Source organism: Sciurus carolinensis, chromosome 3 (assembly GCF_902686445.1).
Source record: "Sciurus carolinensis chromosome 3, mSciCar1.2, whole genome shotgun sequence".
NCBI lineage: Eukaryota > Metazoa > Chordata > Mammalia > Rodentia > Sciuridae > Sciurus > Sciurus carolinensis.
This window is the reverse complement of record NC_062215.1, coordinates 172546916-172560223: the sequence shown is the minus strand read 5'-3', so window position 1 is coordinate 172560223 and position 13308 is coordinate 172546916. Positions and strand designations below refer to the sequence as shown.

The following is a 13308-nucleotide window of genomic DNA, read 5'->3' as shown; positions in this document are numbered from 1 at the left end:
TCATAAGTGGCAATAGTGACACTTGGAGGAGAAACAGAGAACTAGGCTCCAGGCAAGGAGCGGCCAGAGAGGTAGAAATTCACAGGAGGCCAGGGAGGGGACACTTCAAGGACAAAGGAAAGGACAATGGACTGAGCAACCAAGAGTTTCTCCATCTAAAAATGCAATAATTCCAAGAGGTGGTGCCGATGTAAGTCTGGTTCCAGAGGGAGAGGACAGAGTAAAAGGTGGCTGCAAGTGCAGAATGACTTTGGAACTCTCCAGAATAGGATTGCGTATTTTTCTCCTAGCATGGTCCATATACCACTTGCATTAGAATCACTGGGGTAGTTGGTGAAAATTCAGGTTCCTGGGCCTCCCTCCAGAACCACTGAACCATAATCACTGGGGAAAATGCTCTGTGTATCTTCAGTTAAACACCAGAGTCCCTCAATAAATCCGATCTGTGCAGGCCAGGCGCTTCCACCTGTTTTTCCAGTGAGCAGAGGGAGTCAGTAGGAAGAGATCAACTAACGAGATAGCAAGGCCGATGGAGAATCCTGAAAAAGTAAGACAGAACCTAGGGCACCGAAGGATGGAACGGCCTCAAGAAAGTCTCCACCTGTGGCCAGCGACATCCTGTTCACTCTGTGGAGACCCCGGCTCAACAGTCTCCACCGTGGTCTCCCCGGAAAGGTCCATGTTGTACCTCCCCTCTCAGTAACAATGTCTTGCCATCCACAGTGACGGCCCCGATGCCAGAGATGTACCCGGGGCCGAAGCCTCGACGGAAACCAGAGGCCCCGATGAGTTCCACAACCCTCCCAGCAGCAGCGAGGAGAGTACAGGTAGCTGGTCCCAGCTGGCCAACGAGGAGGACAACCCTGAAGACACGAGCAGCTTTCTGCAGCTCAGCGAGCGGTCCATGAGGTACCTGCTCTCACTTGACTTCCCAGGGAAGTGGCTCTCGACACATTACAAAAACGCATTGTATGGTTCTCTGCAAAGTGTCCCTAACAGAGAAAAAGCAAAAAAAGAAAGTCCCCCCCCCCCCCGGTCAAGGATCCTGCCTGTCATGATGCATGCTGAAAGGCACCTTGTGTCTCCTCCCCTCGAAGCTCAGCCAATTGCCATTTTTTTTTTTAATGGAGAACTACTATTAACACCTCGTGTGTTTGATCTTTGTTTTTGGTTCATTGTCTTTCAGATGCAACCCAAGCTGGGTTGACAGGACAGACAGCCAAGTGTTGCCACGCTATAGTGTGTTTCTTGGCCTGACTGTCCCTCCCCTTTACCTTCCTGTCCCTCTCTATTATTTCTTCAGAAAAGGCAGAGAGGAGTTTAGGAGAGATCAGATTTGGAAGGACTTGAGACAACCAGGAGACATGAGCTAAAAGCTATTCCTCCGTGAGGTGGGACCTCTAAAAGAATCTCTCTGGTTCTGTGCAGTCTTATTTGACACCGAACTAACAAATCCACAGATGTTCCAGAGAGACCAGTTGGAAAGCAAGATTCCAAAGCATTGGGTCCATGGAGGGCTCTCTCCAAATTCTATTTCTGGAAGTTTAGTCTATTTAGGCTTCGGGATATTTCACAATGTTAAATACATTGTCTAAAATTCAAAGAAAAAGTTGTGGAAAATGCCACAAAATAGAGACAAAAAGCAGAAAGAACTTGAGACTTTTGACTCAGCAGCAGAAGCTTACAGATTAATCACCTCCAGCGTAATTTTGAGTCATCAGGTTTCAATCTGTGAGCATACTGAATGTCTCACCTGAAATTTCAGACAAGAATTTAAAATTGAGGGAGTTGGGTTGGTGACTCAGGGTATTCCTGGAGGAAGACGGAGACAGTCCCATTACATGACACACCTTTCAAAAGCTTGCTGGGAAGAGACATCACTGGGAAATAGAGAAGGTGTGGGGAGACTCCGTGAGTTTGCTCACAGCGGGCACATTCCACTTAACAAGGAGGGACAGAGCCTTCAACGTGGCTCTACTCTGCTGTATCTCAGTGAGGAAGTTCCAGGCTGGAAACTAGAGCATGTGTTGATTGTGCAGCCTGTGAAAGTGACACAGTATGTGATCCTCCTTCTCCACGATGTGTCATCCCTTCTGGAGGACTGTCAGATAAAAGAGTGAGAAAATTTTGAGCTGGGTACAGTGGCACATGCCTATAATCCCAGGGGCTCAGGATGCTGAGACAGGAGGATCAGGAGTTCAAAGCCAGCCTCAGCAAAAGCAAGGTGCTAAGCAATTCAGTGAGACCCTCTCTAAATAAAATACAAAATAGGGCTGGGGAGGTGGCTCAATGATTGAGTGCCCCTAAGGTGAATCCCCAGTACCCCTCACCAAAAAAACTTTGACATTAACCAACTTGGTTCTTGTAGGAAAATGTCAAGCCAGGTGCACATCCTATGAAATCCTATGGATTGTCCCTGAGAAAAACCCCTGAATGGCAAAGGGAACACATGAATGAGCTCATTGGTTTCTATCAAAATCCAAGAAGCAAACAGATACGAATTCTGATATCTCTCCCAGGCAGTATTTTCAGAACATCCTCATTCTGCAGACAAACCCGGAAGCAGGTAGTTTCTCACTGGTAGAGAAAATCCTTCCCTCTAACCAGAATGAAGAAAGAAATAGTGATTCTGATTGTCACCCACTAGGTAGGATCTGCCAGGTGTGACACCACTTTGGAAACTATAAATTATCATAATAGCAATAATAATAGTTGCTGTTATTATTATTATTATTATTATTATTACTACTATTATTATTATAGCTTGTGAGCCTATAGACAGCTTCTGTCTATGTGTTCTCCCAATCTGGTTAGAAACCAGTATCAATGAAGGACTCCTAGACACAGAGCAATGTTTCTCCAGGGCCCTAGGGAAGGCCCTCTACAGCAATGGAACATCAGCGTCAACAGCGTGGTCGGGGGTGGAGATGGGCATTAATATGTAAACTTTTGCTTTGTCAGCAATGGCAACAGTAGTGCCACTAGCAGTCTTGGCATTATGGAGCTGGACATTTATCAGGAAAGCATACCATCTTCTCCCATGATTAAGTAAGTAGCCACTGAGACCCAGTGATTGTCAGACCGCTACTCCGATTCCATTTGGCACTTCATCTTGATCATTCAGGCTGTGCCCAACCACTGATCCCATTGTGTCTGTGCTACTGTGGTCTCATGTCTCTAGAGCAAGGACTCAGGACCTAAAATAGGCTGCCCTGTCACTACTTGCCTTCTTGGTTTCCGATCTGACCCTATGGAATTTTATTTCAGAAAAAGTTTATGGATATAATCAGAAGTGTATGTAAGTTTGACCTACTTGGATGTATAGAAACAAAAATTCCATTTAAATTGTACTATTTATCATTCTTCACTGTAGAATATGGTCATTTCATGCAAGTCAAAGTGAATGGCTTTTCCTATGCTGTGGACACCTGAGATCATCACTACTAAATGTGTCTAGTGCCAAATGGTTGCCATGATGGAGATATGTTATTCCCCCCTGGAAACTGGTAAAAGACTAAAAGGAAAAAGCACTTAGATTAGTGTAATATGTACTTCCTAACTAAGGCACAGAAAAGGGGAGGTAACACAAAATCAAGACTACTTACAGAATTTGTGATTACCCTGGAAAATTAAGTAAGTCAAAATCTGACTTTTAATGTTATGGTTTAGCTTATTATTTGGAGATTTCTGAAATTTTAGAAAAATAAAAAAGAAGTCAAGGACTATAGTTACTCCCTAACCTATTTCCTCAGTCACTGTCTACTTCTGAAGAGTTTTAGTTCACCATTTCATCAGGAACTGAAGGTCACAGTGAATCCTATGTGGTTCCACGGGACCATTATTCAAGATATTATTCTTTACTTTCTTAAGAATAACCCCAGTGCTGGTGATATAGCCCATATTGTAGGGCGCTGGCTTTGCCAGCGGAAAGGCCAGGGTTCAAATCCCCAGCAGCATGGGATTGGAAAAAAAAAAAAAAAGAAAAGAAAAGAATAACCCCAAAACAAAACAAAAGCTACTTTGGGATAAATTAATTGTTCTCCTTCAAGAAACATTTGTTTAGCAAGTCTTTCCATCATTCTCTGCAATATGAGCCTAAACCTCAGGGAAATTATGCCTTCAGGGAAAGACAAGCTTACAACCCCAGCTCTTGTTCCTCCATGGACATCACAGATAAGCCAAAAACCTAGACCCTTAGGAAACAGGCCTTTCTAAAAATAGTTACATGTGAATGAAAAGAATGGCTATACTCTTTCTCTTAACACCAGTGAAATTTATCATTGCAATGGAATTCATCAATACAATCAAGCAAATGAGCCAGATCTTAATAGCAACAGAGAAAATGAAAGGTACATTTTAAGAGCCTAAATCCAACTTTCCAGACAGTATTAAAATATAGGACATTCACAGGCTTCCCAAGATGGCCATTTCTTTTTATCTGAGGGCCATATGCTCACATTTTGGAAACACCGACTGAGTCTTCCCACTACACACAAGGCTCTGTAATAAGTACACACCAGGTAAAAACACTTCCAATATTAAACATCACCATAGCTAATGAAATACTTAGTTATGAGTCCCTCACTCTAAAATACCTCCAGGCTACTAAATTCCTCCTCAATAAAAAAACATCAATCTGTAGAGATGTTTTGCTGTGAAATTTAAGCCCTTCGGTTTATTCATTGTCTTTTGCCTTATTTCAGATGGAAGAAGGATGTACATGTAAAATACTAACTTCCTTTATTAAAATGCAAATATATATTGCTATCACAGTGCAGGGGAAAAATTTTTTTTGACAAGATGAAAACATGGTCCATTAAATGACAAGTAAAATGTGGGATAATGATAAGTCCCCAAATCAGAACTCATTACCCAAAATCTGTCCCTGACTGGTCAGCCCTGTGAAGATTTGTAGAAAGGAGGCTGAAAAGAAGAAGGCTGTTATCTCCCACACCAATTGTCCTAACGAAAGTCATTCAGGTTGGACAAGTGGAGGGGGGTATCCCCTGCAGACAGCCATCCTATGCCATACCGCATGGGTACTTCTCCAGCACGAGGTTGCTCTATGAGAACGAAAAATCTAGAATGAATGTCAGGAACTTCCAGTGCAGGAAGACCCATCACTTCATCTGCCATTTATAGTTCATTCTTCCTAAACATTACCAACTGTATACTGTTGTTTTCTTCCAAAGTGAATTAGTAGAAGAAAAGGAGATTCTTAAAGAACAGTCAGAGAGCATAAAGGGTAAGCCGTATTCCATGATTTTGACACACAATTGCCCTGGCTCCGCCTTTGGGAAGTGGAGTAAAGCTGTGGTTGTGTCCGTTCAGCACAGGCATTGGGAATGGCAGTGAGAGCCACCGGCCACCAGAGGAGCCTGTTGGTGATCAACTTCGACCTGGAGCCAGAGTGTCCGGACGCTGAGCTTCGAGCCACACTGCAATGGATAGCTGCCTCGGAACTGGGGATTCCCACAATCTATTTTAAGAAATCTCAGGAAACTCGAATTGAAAAGGTACCCCGTTCTGTGTTTGGGGAGGGTATCAGTAACACTGGGTATGTACTCACTTCTGGAAACTCAGTAAATGCCCATTTAACCTGAATGAATTTGAAGTATTTCACCTTGGTCTTCCAGGGTCTCAAAATTGTGGCAAGAACTTTGAAGCTCTCCACCTGTACAAATGCAGTCATGTTTGCTGTTCCTTTGACCCTCAACTGGTTGGTGGCAATGAGAAAAGTAAATTGAAAACATATACTTTTTGTTATTTTTTTAGTGCTACCTTGCTCTAGAGACCTGCCTCTTGGTTAAAACAAATTGGGAAGAAATGACCCAATATATAATAGAAACTGAAGTGAGGCCACGGCCACCATGATACTCAAAACAAGCTGTGATGTGGTGTCAGAAGGAGACATGTGTCACTACTCTACTAAGCAGTTTCACCTTACAGGAAACTTCTCATTATCATTTCCCACCTTCCAGAAACACAAGGCTGGGGAGTTAGATCCCAAGCCAACCTCACAATAAATAGTGACTGTCACTGTGATTCCATGTCTCTAAGACCTACCATCATCTATAATGGAATCTCAACCACGAAGATAAGGACACGGATCCATCTGCCAATGTCGTCAATCTAAATTCCCATAATTTAAAAGATATCATTCGTCCTTTGGTAAAAATAAATAAATAAATAAATAAAATAAAAGATATCAGATCGAAGGCAATGCCATATTTGTTTTTCATTGCTATTTAATAAAGCACCTAAAATCTGCCAGCTAAAATAACACCCAGCTCTGCAGGCCAGCAGCTGGGATGAGTTTGATGGTGATTTTCACTCAGGTCTTACAAGGCAGAAATCATAAAGACAGTCTGGTTGAGCTCTTCTCTGGAGGGTTCCCGGGAAGAGGAGGTGTCCAAGCTCATTTGGGCTATTGTCTTAATTCCGTACTTCACAGCTGTGGGACTGGAGTCCCCATTTCTTTGCTGGCTTTCCTGTCAGGCCGGAGCCCCTCTGAACTTCTAGAAGCTGCCCGTTCCTTATTGCACATCTCTTCATGTTTCCATGCTGTCGTTCTGGTATCTTCTGCCACCAGGCAGAGAAAACTCTGCTTTTAAAGGATTAGATTAAGTTCCCCTGATAGCCTCCCTCTTGATCAAGCCAAAATTAACTGATGAATCCCTGCTGCCATGTACGGTGGCATCCAGAGGACTTCCTTTCTCATGCTACTCATGGCCTCAGGGACTGGGGCAGAAAATTGGGGACCTGTTTTAGGTCCCTGCCTACCACAGCCACCATGGGTCTTTCTCATGTCTTGTTGCCACAGGAGTCTCCATGTACCTCACTGAACCTGTTTCTTAACAGCCATGTGAGAATTGCAGAATAGATATTTTTGCCCCTTTTTGACTAACAAGCAAAGCAGTAGTCAGAGAGGCTAGTGTGTGAGACAGTCGTCTGACAGTAACAGTTGAGCCAAGTCCCCAAGCCCTGCTTTCTCTGCAAGACACTTCTCAGCTGTTCCTTACTAAAGAATGCCTCTCTCTAGTTAAATGAATATAAGGTTACACTCTGGAATTTATTTATTTATTTATTTATTTATTTATTTATTTATTTATTTATTTCATTCCTGGCAATTAACCAGGAGAACTTGACCACTGAGCTACATTACCGATCTCTTAAATTGGTTGGGGTTTTTTCATTGTTGTTTTTGTTATTGTTATTGTTTTGGTTTTGGTTTTGAGTTTTTTGTTTGTTTATTTGTTTTTGAGGCAAGATCTCACTAAATTTCTTAGGGCCTTGCTAAATTGCTGAGGCTGGTCTTGAACTTTCGATCCTCCTGTCTCAGCTTCCTGAGTCGCTGGGATTACAGGTGTGCACCAACCATGCTGGCTCATCTGCATATTTTTAATGTGTAATTTTATTTTAATTTTCAGTACCAAAACCAAGCAGCCTGGAATAAGATGTTCTTTACCCTCTTGCTTATTCACCTGGTAGTAGGAGTAGCTTCCTCGTCTCTGCAACAGCAGCCAATGGGATTAGCTACTGGAAAAATCAAGGAGCTCTAACTCCTTCCCCATGCCCTCTCCCACCTCATCTCCGCCTCTGCCTCCAACCAGCAGTGTGCAGCTCTGTTCATGCCTAGGCCTGCCTACCAGTCCACCCAGTTAAATCCAGGCATCCTCCTATACCGGCCATGCTTGCTTTTGCACAGAGGCGGGTAGGTCACTGTTTGATGAGCTCTTGTTCCATCTTAGCACCCAACCTTCTCAGGGCAAAGGATGGAGTGAGAGAGCATAGGTAGGTCTCACCCCACGCACTCATACAATGGGGAGGGAGACGGGAACATTCTCAGCAGGCTTGCATTCTCAGGTTCACAGACAGGTTGGTTTCCAACTTTACCTCTAGCCCCTCCCCAGAGAGAAGCACGTGGGTAGTACCTTGATGGAACAGATTTTAATTCAATCCGCCTTTTGAAAGAAATATATGCAAACGTGGCTCATAAACCCCCAACTGGTAGAAGGGTAAGGGGTGCTTCACTAATGCTTCAATCATGGACATCATGTGAGCAGCCTGTGATCATCACCACAATGAAATGCCCTCCTTCACAGGCCCCACGGAGATGGGAAGAAGCTGCAGCTTGGCTTCCAGAAAGGTCTGAGGCAGCAAGCCTGGAAGAGTCTAGCAAATACTGGCATTTGCTCAGAGCTTTGATTCTTCCTCCACCCCAGGGAAATGAATGAGAGATAAAAGCTGATTAGGTAAAAGTCAAGGTTTACAGAGAAAAAGCAGAAAGGAGCTCAGGCTGGTTTTATAATTCTGTGTATTTTGCATTAACTGCATCTTTATAAAACTTGCTAAGGAAGAGATTGAACCTTCAAGAAAAGACTTTGGTCAAAGGCCACTGATGACCTTTCAGGGAAACCATGAGAAAGAAGTCTGTGAGCCATGACCCTCTCTCGGTGGGTCCTCAGAGCCTTGGTGTGCAGACTTTCTCCACCAGGAGCTTCTCCTTCCCGGATTTCCACATGCAAAGTCTTAACCTTTCCTTCTTTTCCTCCCCTTAAGAGTAAACCATGTTTTCATCCCTTTTTTCAATCAAAGACATGACTTGAAGCTTTCATGCACACTGAGATATAAATAATGGTTCAACAAGCTCTTTCTATGTACCTCACAAATCACTAATAGCCCCCTGGAATGTCCCCTTCCTAAGGGTATTTGCACGATAAGCAAAGCCTTCACCTAAGGGTTCGTATCTGTTCCTGCAATGTTAGGAATCAGGCAGGCAGAAAGATGGCAGGGTGCAAGGGGTCCCAGGCAATAGTGTTCTCTGAACTTCTAACGTAGGTTGATGGAGCTGAATGAGCCAACCATCCACTGTTGTAGCGAGTAATGAGAATCGTGGGGTCTTTCCCCAACAAGACGCATGCCCCCTCTTGGTTAGGCCTTACTGACCTACTAGAAAGCAGGCCCTATGGACCAGCTTCTACTGTGCTCCTTGCCCACCACCATCATCCCACTCCAGATCTTAGACTTTTCCTAGATCCATGACTTCCAAACATTCTCATGCATCACCTGAGTAGGAAATTATTGAGCAAGCCTCCCCTGGGTATGCATGTTTATTTTTAATTCTATTCATGCAAATACATTACCTAAAACTAAAGAATGAATACTTGGTAGAAGTCTACCCTCAATGATGCTAGATGTCTATCCATATTTCCAATAGTCTTCTCTTCTTCAGAACATTGAACATACTCGATTCCCATTTGGTCATCCCTCTCTTCAGCAAATATTCATTGAGCACTCCCTAGGTGCAGGCACAAGATATGAAAAGATAGTTAAGACGCTATCCTTCCTGGGGGATTATCTATAACATGCTGGCCATCTGTCTCCTATCTGTGTCCCCTTTCGCATCATCCTAAAACTTTTTAAAGACAACATTTATTATTTCCAGGTATCAAAAGTTAAGTCTTTCATTTTTTCAGCCTAAAAAATTCCTTTATTTTGATTATGCAAAATACAAAGCAAGCAAGTACAATAAAGTGCTGATTTTTGTAACTGTGCATATAGTTTGGTGCCATCACAGCTGGCAGAAAGCACATAATTTAACTGTGGCTCTCCATGAGACAACTTCTCAGCAATTGAAATGAATTAACAAATCCAAACTGGAAAAAAAACTAGCATTCCAGTTTCTTGCTGATCTCTGAAGTCTGAGTAAATGCAAAAACAGGGCAGAGTTTAAAAACAAACATCCAAAAAGGAAACATTAAAGAAATAATACTGAACCCCGATCCTCATCTCTTTAACAAATAGGGCTTTCTTCCTCAAAATGATACCAGAGTTCCCAGCTTATCCTTTCTCTTCATGCTCCAAGTGCGTATTAGTATACTGACCTGGTACAAAAATACAGAAGAACATCACCATCCAAAGAGCTTTGGACCACAGTGTTAGAATCCATACCCTGCTGCCAACTTGTCATTTCCGAAGCCTGCAGTCTGTCACTGTGAATGGCTGCTTTCCAGACATTCAGAAAGGAATGAGGCTAACTGTGATTAAGTACTTCCCACAGCTTCTGGCTCTTATTAATTGTCATTTTTCTTTAAAAGTATCTACCTGAGTTGGTGAGACCTTCACATTGGGCTTTATCATACAGATTCATGAAGATAATGACTGACAGTGATTTCCCTGTCTTCCATCCCTTGAAGGCCATAATTTGCTCACAGTCTAGAATTTTGTCTCTAGTTGTGACCAACTGAAGCTCATACAAATACCCAGGTGACAGATCTAGGGTGTTTCCTCAATCTTTCCTTTTCCTGTTGCTATCGGAAACCCTCTTGATGCTTGATCTTAGCATGTGAGGAGGAGGGATGCTTCTCAAGGTGGGATGAGGAACCCATAGGTAGACTTGCCTAAAAGTCGACACTTAATTTATTTGACCTAAATAAGCACATCAAAGGACAAATTATTTGTGACAGTGATAGAAGTGACTGAGAGCCATCTTGTAGAGCCCTGTTACAGGGGTCAAACCCAGAGAAAAGCAGACTCCAGGAAACACAAAACATTCAAAAATCTGACACTGAAAAGAAGACTCAACCTCATTCCATCAGGACCGTGGCTGTGGATACAGGGCAGCATCTATGTAGAAAATTCCAGTTCAGTTGAAGGGATCCTCAGTAATCTGAAATATCTCAAGAGGAAATAGACTGTCCTGGAAAATAGTCCTTTGAGACTAGAGACACTCGCACACAGGCAGGAGAACCACTGGCCTTGAACCTTGAGGTTCAGTAAGATGCCTTGGAGGACCTTGTGTTATAGAGTTCTGACTCTCTGTTTTGCTTTAGTTTCTAGATGTAGTGCGGCTGGTCCATCAGAAGTCCTGGAAGGTGGGAGATATCTTTCACGCAGTTGTCCAGTACTGCAAGATGCTTGAGGAGCAAAAAGAGGGGACCCCAAGTCTCTTTGACTGGCTCCTGGAACTAGGATAAGCAACTTTGCCCTGCGGAGAATTTCCTTCCTTTATCCCAACAGAGATCTCAGTGGTTTCCTCTAAACACTCTGGATTTTCTCACAACATCACATCTCATTAGCAGAACTCTAAGGAATGTACTGCTCAAGTCCACTGCACGTGGAATAAATTTGAGGGAAAGCGAAGTAAAGATCTACAGAAATCAATACAACCTGTTGGTATTATCAGAAGAGCTTGTGTTAGAGGAGCTGGAAGAAACACTCCCGTAGGGCCCAAGTCAGAAAACTCATGATCGGGCCCAAGCTCCAGGACAACTGGACTCACACATGTTCAGTAATGCAAAATGAGATGTCATGGCTCCCATTGTAGGATTCAACTGGAAACAAACTCCCTGGTTATAATTATTTTATGAACTATGCTGTAACCTTCACTTTACTTTTCAGAGCAGATCGAAGGGTCGACAGCCCAAGGAGACACTTAGAATATGCAGAAGAAATGCCCAGACCTTTATAAAAACAATTCCCACTTTCAGACCCTTATCAGTGGATGTTAACAGGAATGAAACAGTGTCCTCCCACGGGGGTGATTTCATGTACTCACTGCAATCCACTAATAAATATCCCACTTTCTGCCAACAGTCTCTGGGCTCCTAGCTAATCAGAAAACTAGTGGCATTCAACTGGACAGAGGAAGATTGAATATTGCCTTGGTTTCATCACTGATTCACTTGGGTAAAACTAGTACAGAATTATTACTCTAAGGGAAAGTTTTCTTACTCGAAAGAAAAGGAAATAGTTCTTTGAGATAAAATCTGCTTGTGTTTTGAATTATTTGAAATATAAACTTTCAATTTATTTTTATTGTAAATTATGGAGAGATCATTATCTTAAATAATATATTGAATAGTTTAGAGGTCCAAAAACCTTGAAGAGATTGTCTGAAGTCATATATTGGCACTGAGCTTAGGGTTTATATTCTGAATGTGGAGGGACTTGGATGGCTGACCTGCTGTTCCATGACTCTATAGGGATGGAGTCGGGTGATAGACTTGCATTTGACCTGACCTGGCAGGTAGGATTTCAGACTTCTGACTCAATGATAATGGCACTCAGTTTGGAAAAAAGGTTTTGTCACATTTTAAATATTTTAATAACAGAGGTTAACTCTTTTGAAAATTAAAGGTATCTAACACCTCCCTAATATGTCTTTCCCGCCAACTAAAAAAGCTATACTAACTTTTACTTTCTTGATCAAAGAGTTGTTTATTATGGATCTTCTGAAATACTCTGCTTTTACTGTGTTTTTAAAGATTGAGAAGTCATTTTAAATCTGAACAAGGCCACATGCCATCAGGCTGGCCTTCCTGTTCTAGCGCTCACATCTTAAAATGCCAAGAAAGCTTCCTATAAGCCACATCTTCCCTCATCCCTGACCCACCAATGCCAGGAGTCTTGGCAAGTGCTCCCTGGGCATTTAGGACACAAATGGTCCAAATTTAAGTTGTATGTTTAGTTGGATACATTAATCAAATTTTAAAATCCATCCATTATCTCAAGCTGAAGTGTGCTTCTTTGTGCTACTAAATGGAAAACAATAGATTTATTTTTTAAACAACCCCAGAATATTGTATGTAGATGTTTTTTGTGCTTGAATAAATGTTTACTTATCCTACAAAGCACAAATACTGGATTGTAACCATGTGATGAAGTTATATATGTTGTACTGACGTTGCAAACTAATCAATAAATTTGTTTGCCAAACTTCCAATCCTATTTTTTTCTCCAAGAGCTCTAAGCATCTCCTAGAAAAAGTATTGATGTGATTAGATAAAAGTATTTGTACCCCTTAGGTAAGTTTTGCTGTCCTGTCTTCAATTTTTGAATAAGTAAATGTTCTTTGATAAAATATGTTAGAATCAGTAAAATTCATGTAAATCTGTTTCTTGTCCTTGGCACTATTTACATTTGGAGCCAGATAATTCTGCTCCACGGGGCCGTCTTGTTTAGCAGCCTCCCTGACCTCTACTACTAGATGCCAATAACTGCCTCCCCCAAATTGTAACAATCGAAAATGTCTCCGGACATTACCAAATGCTTCCTAGGGGATAAAGTCGATCGAGACTGGTTGAGGACCACTGGTGTCATGAATGCACTTAAGGGACAGGCCCTGAGGCCTCAGGAGGTGTTACAGTAAAAGAGGAGGAGCCTGGAGCCTCTAGTCCAGGGAGTCTCAACAGGAGCCTGAAAACCAGGCATCCCCTACCCAAGGCCCAGGTGGTGTGGCCTTTACGTTAAGTCTAGGGGGCAGGAGAAAGAGATATAAGACCAACAGGGAGTCTACAGGCCTGG

At 42.5% G+C, this 13308-nt stretch overlaps 1 protein-coding gene across 6 annotated transcripts in view; it reads left to right on the top strand.

Annotated features, from left to right (window-relative positions):
• The window catches only part of Sphkap (SPHK1 interactor, AKAP domain containing), a 161975-nt gene extending 149136 nt beyond the window's left edge, over positions 1 to 12839 (top strand). For 3 of the 6 annotated variants that reach the window (XM_047545381.1, XM_047545380.1, XM_047545385.1), the window contains 5 exons: positions 724 to 909; positions 2962 to 3048; positions 5193 to 5245; positions 5332 to 5516; positions 10836 to 12839. In XM_047545381.1, coding sequence (XP_047401337.1) covers positions 724 to 909; positions 2962 to 3048; positions 5193 to 5245; positions 5332 to 5516; positions 10836 to 10979 — 655 coding nt within the window. In that variant the 3' untranslated portion in view covers positions 10980 to 12839. The remainder of the gene's footprint in view (positions 1 to 723; positions 910 to 2961; positions 3049 to 5192; positions 5246 to 5331; positions 5517 to 10835) is intronic. The other 3 variants (XM_047545384.1, XM_047545383.1, XM_047545382.1) reach the window with 2 other exon arrangements.
• The last annotated feature ends 469 nt before the right edge of the window (positions 12840 to 13308 follow it).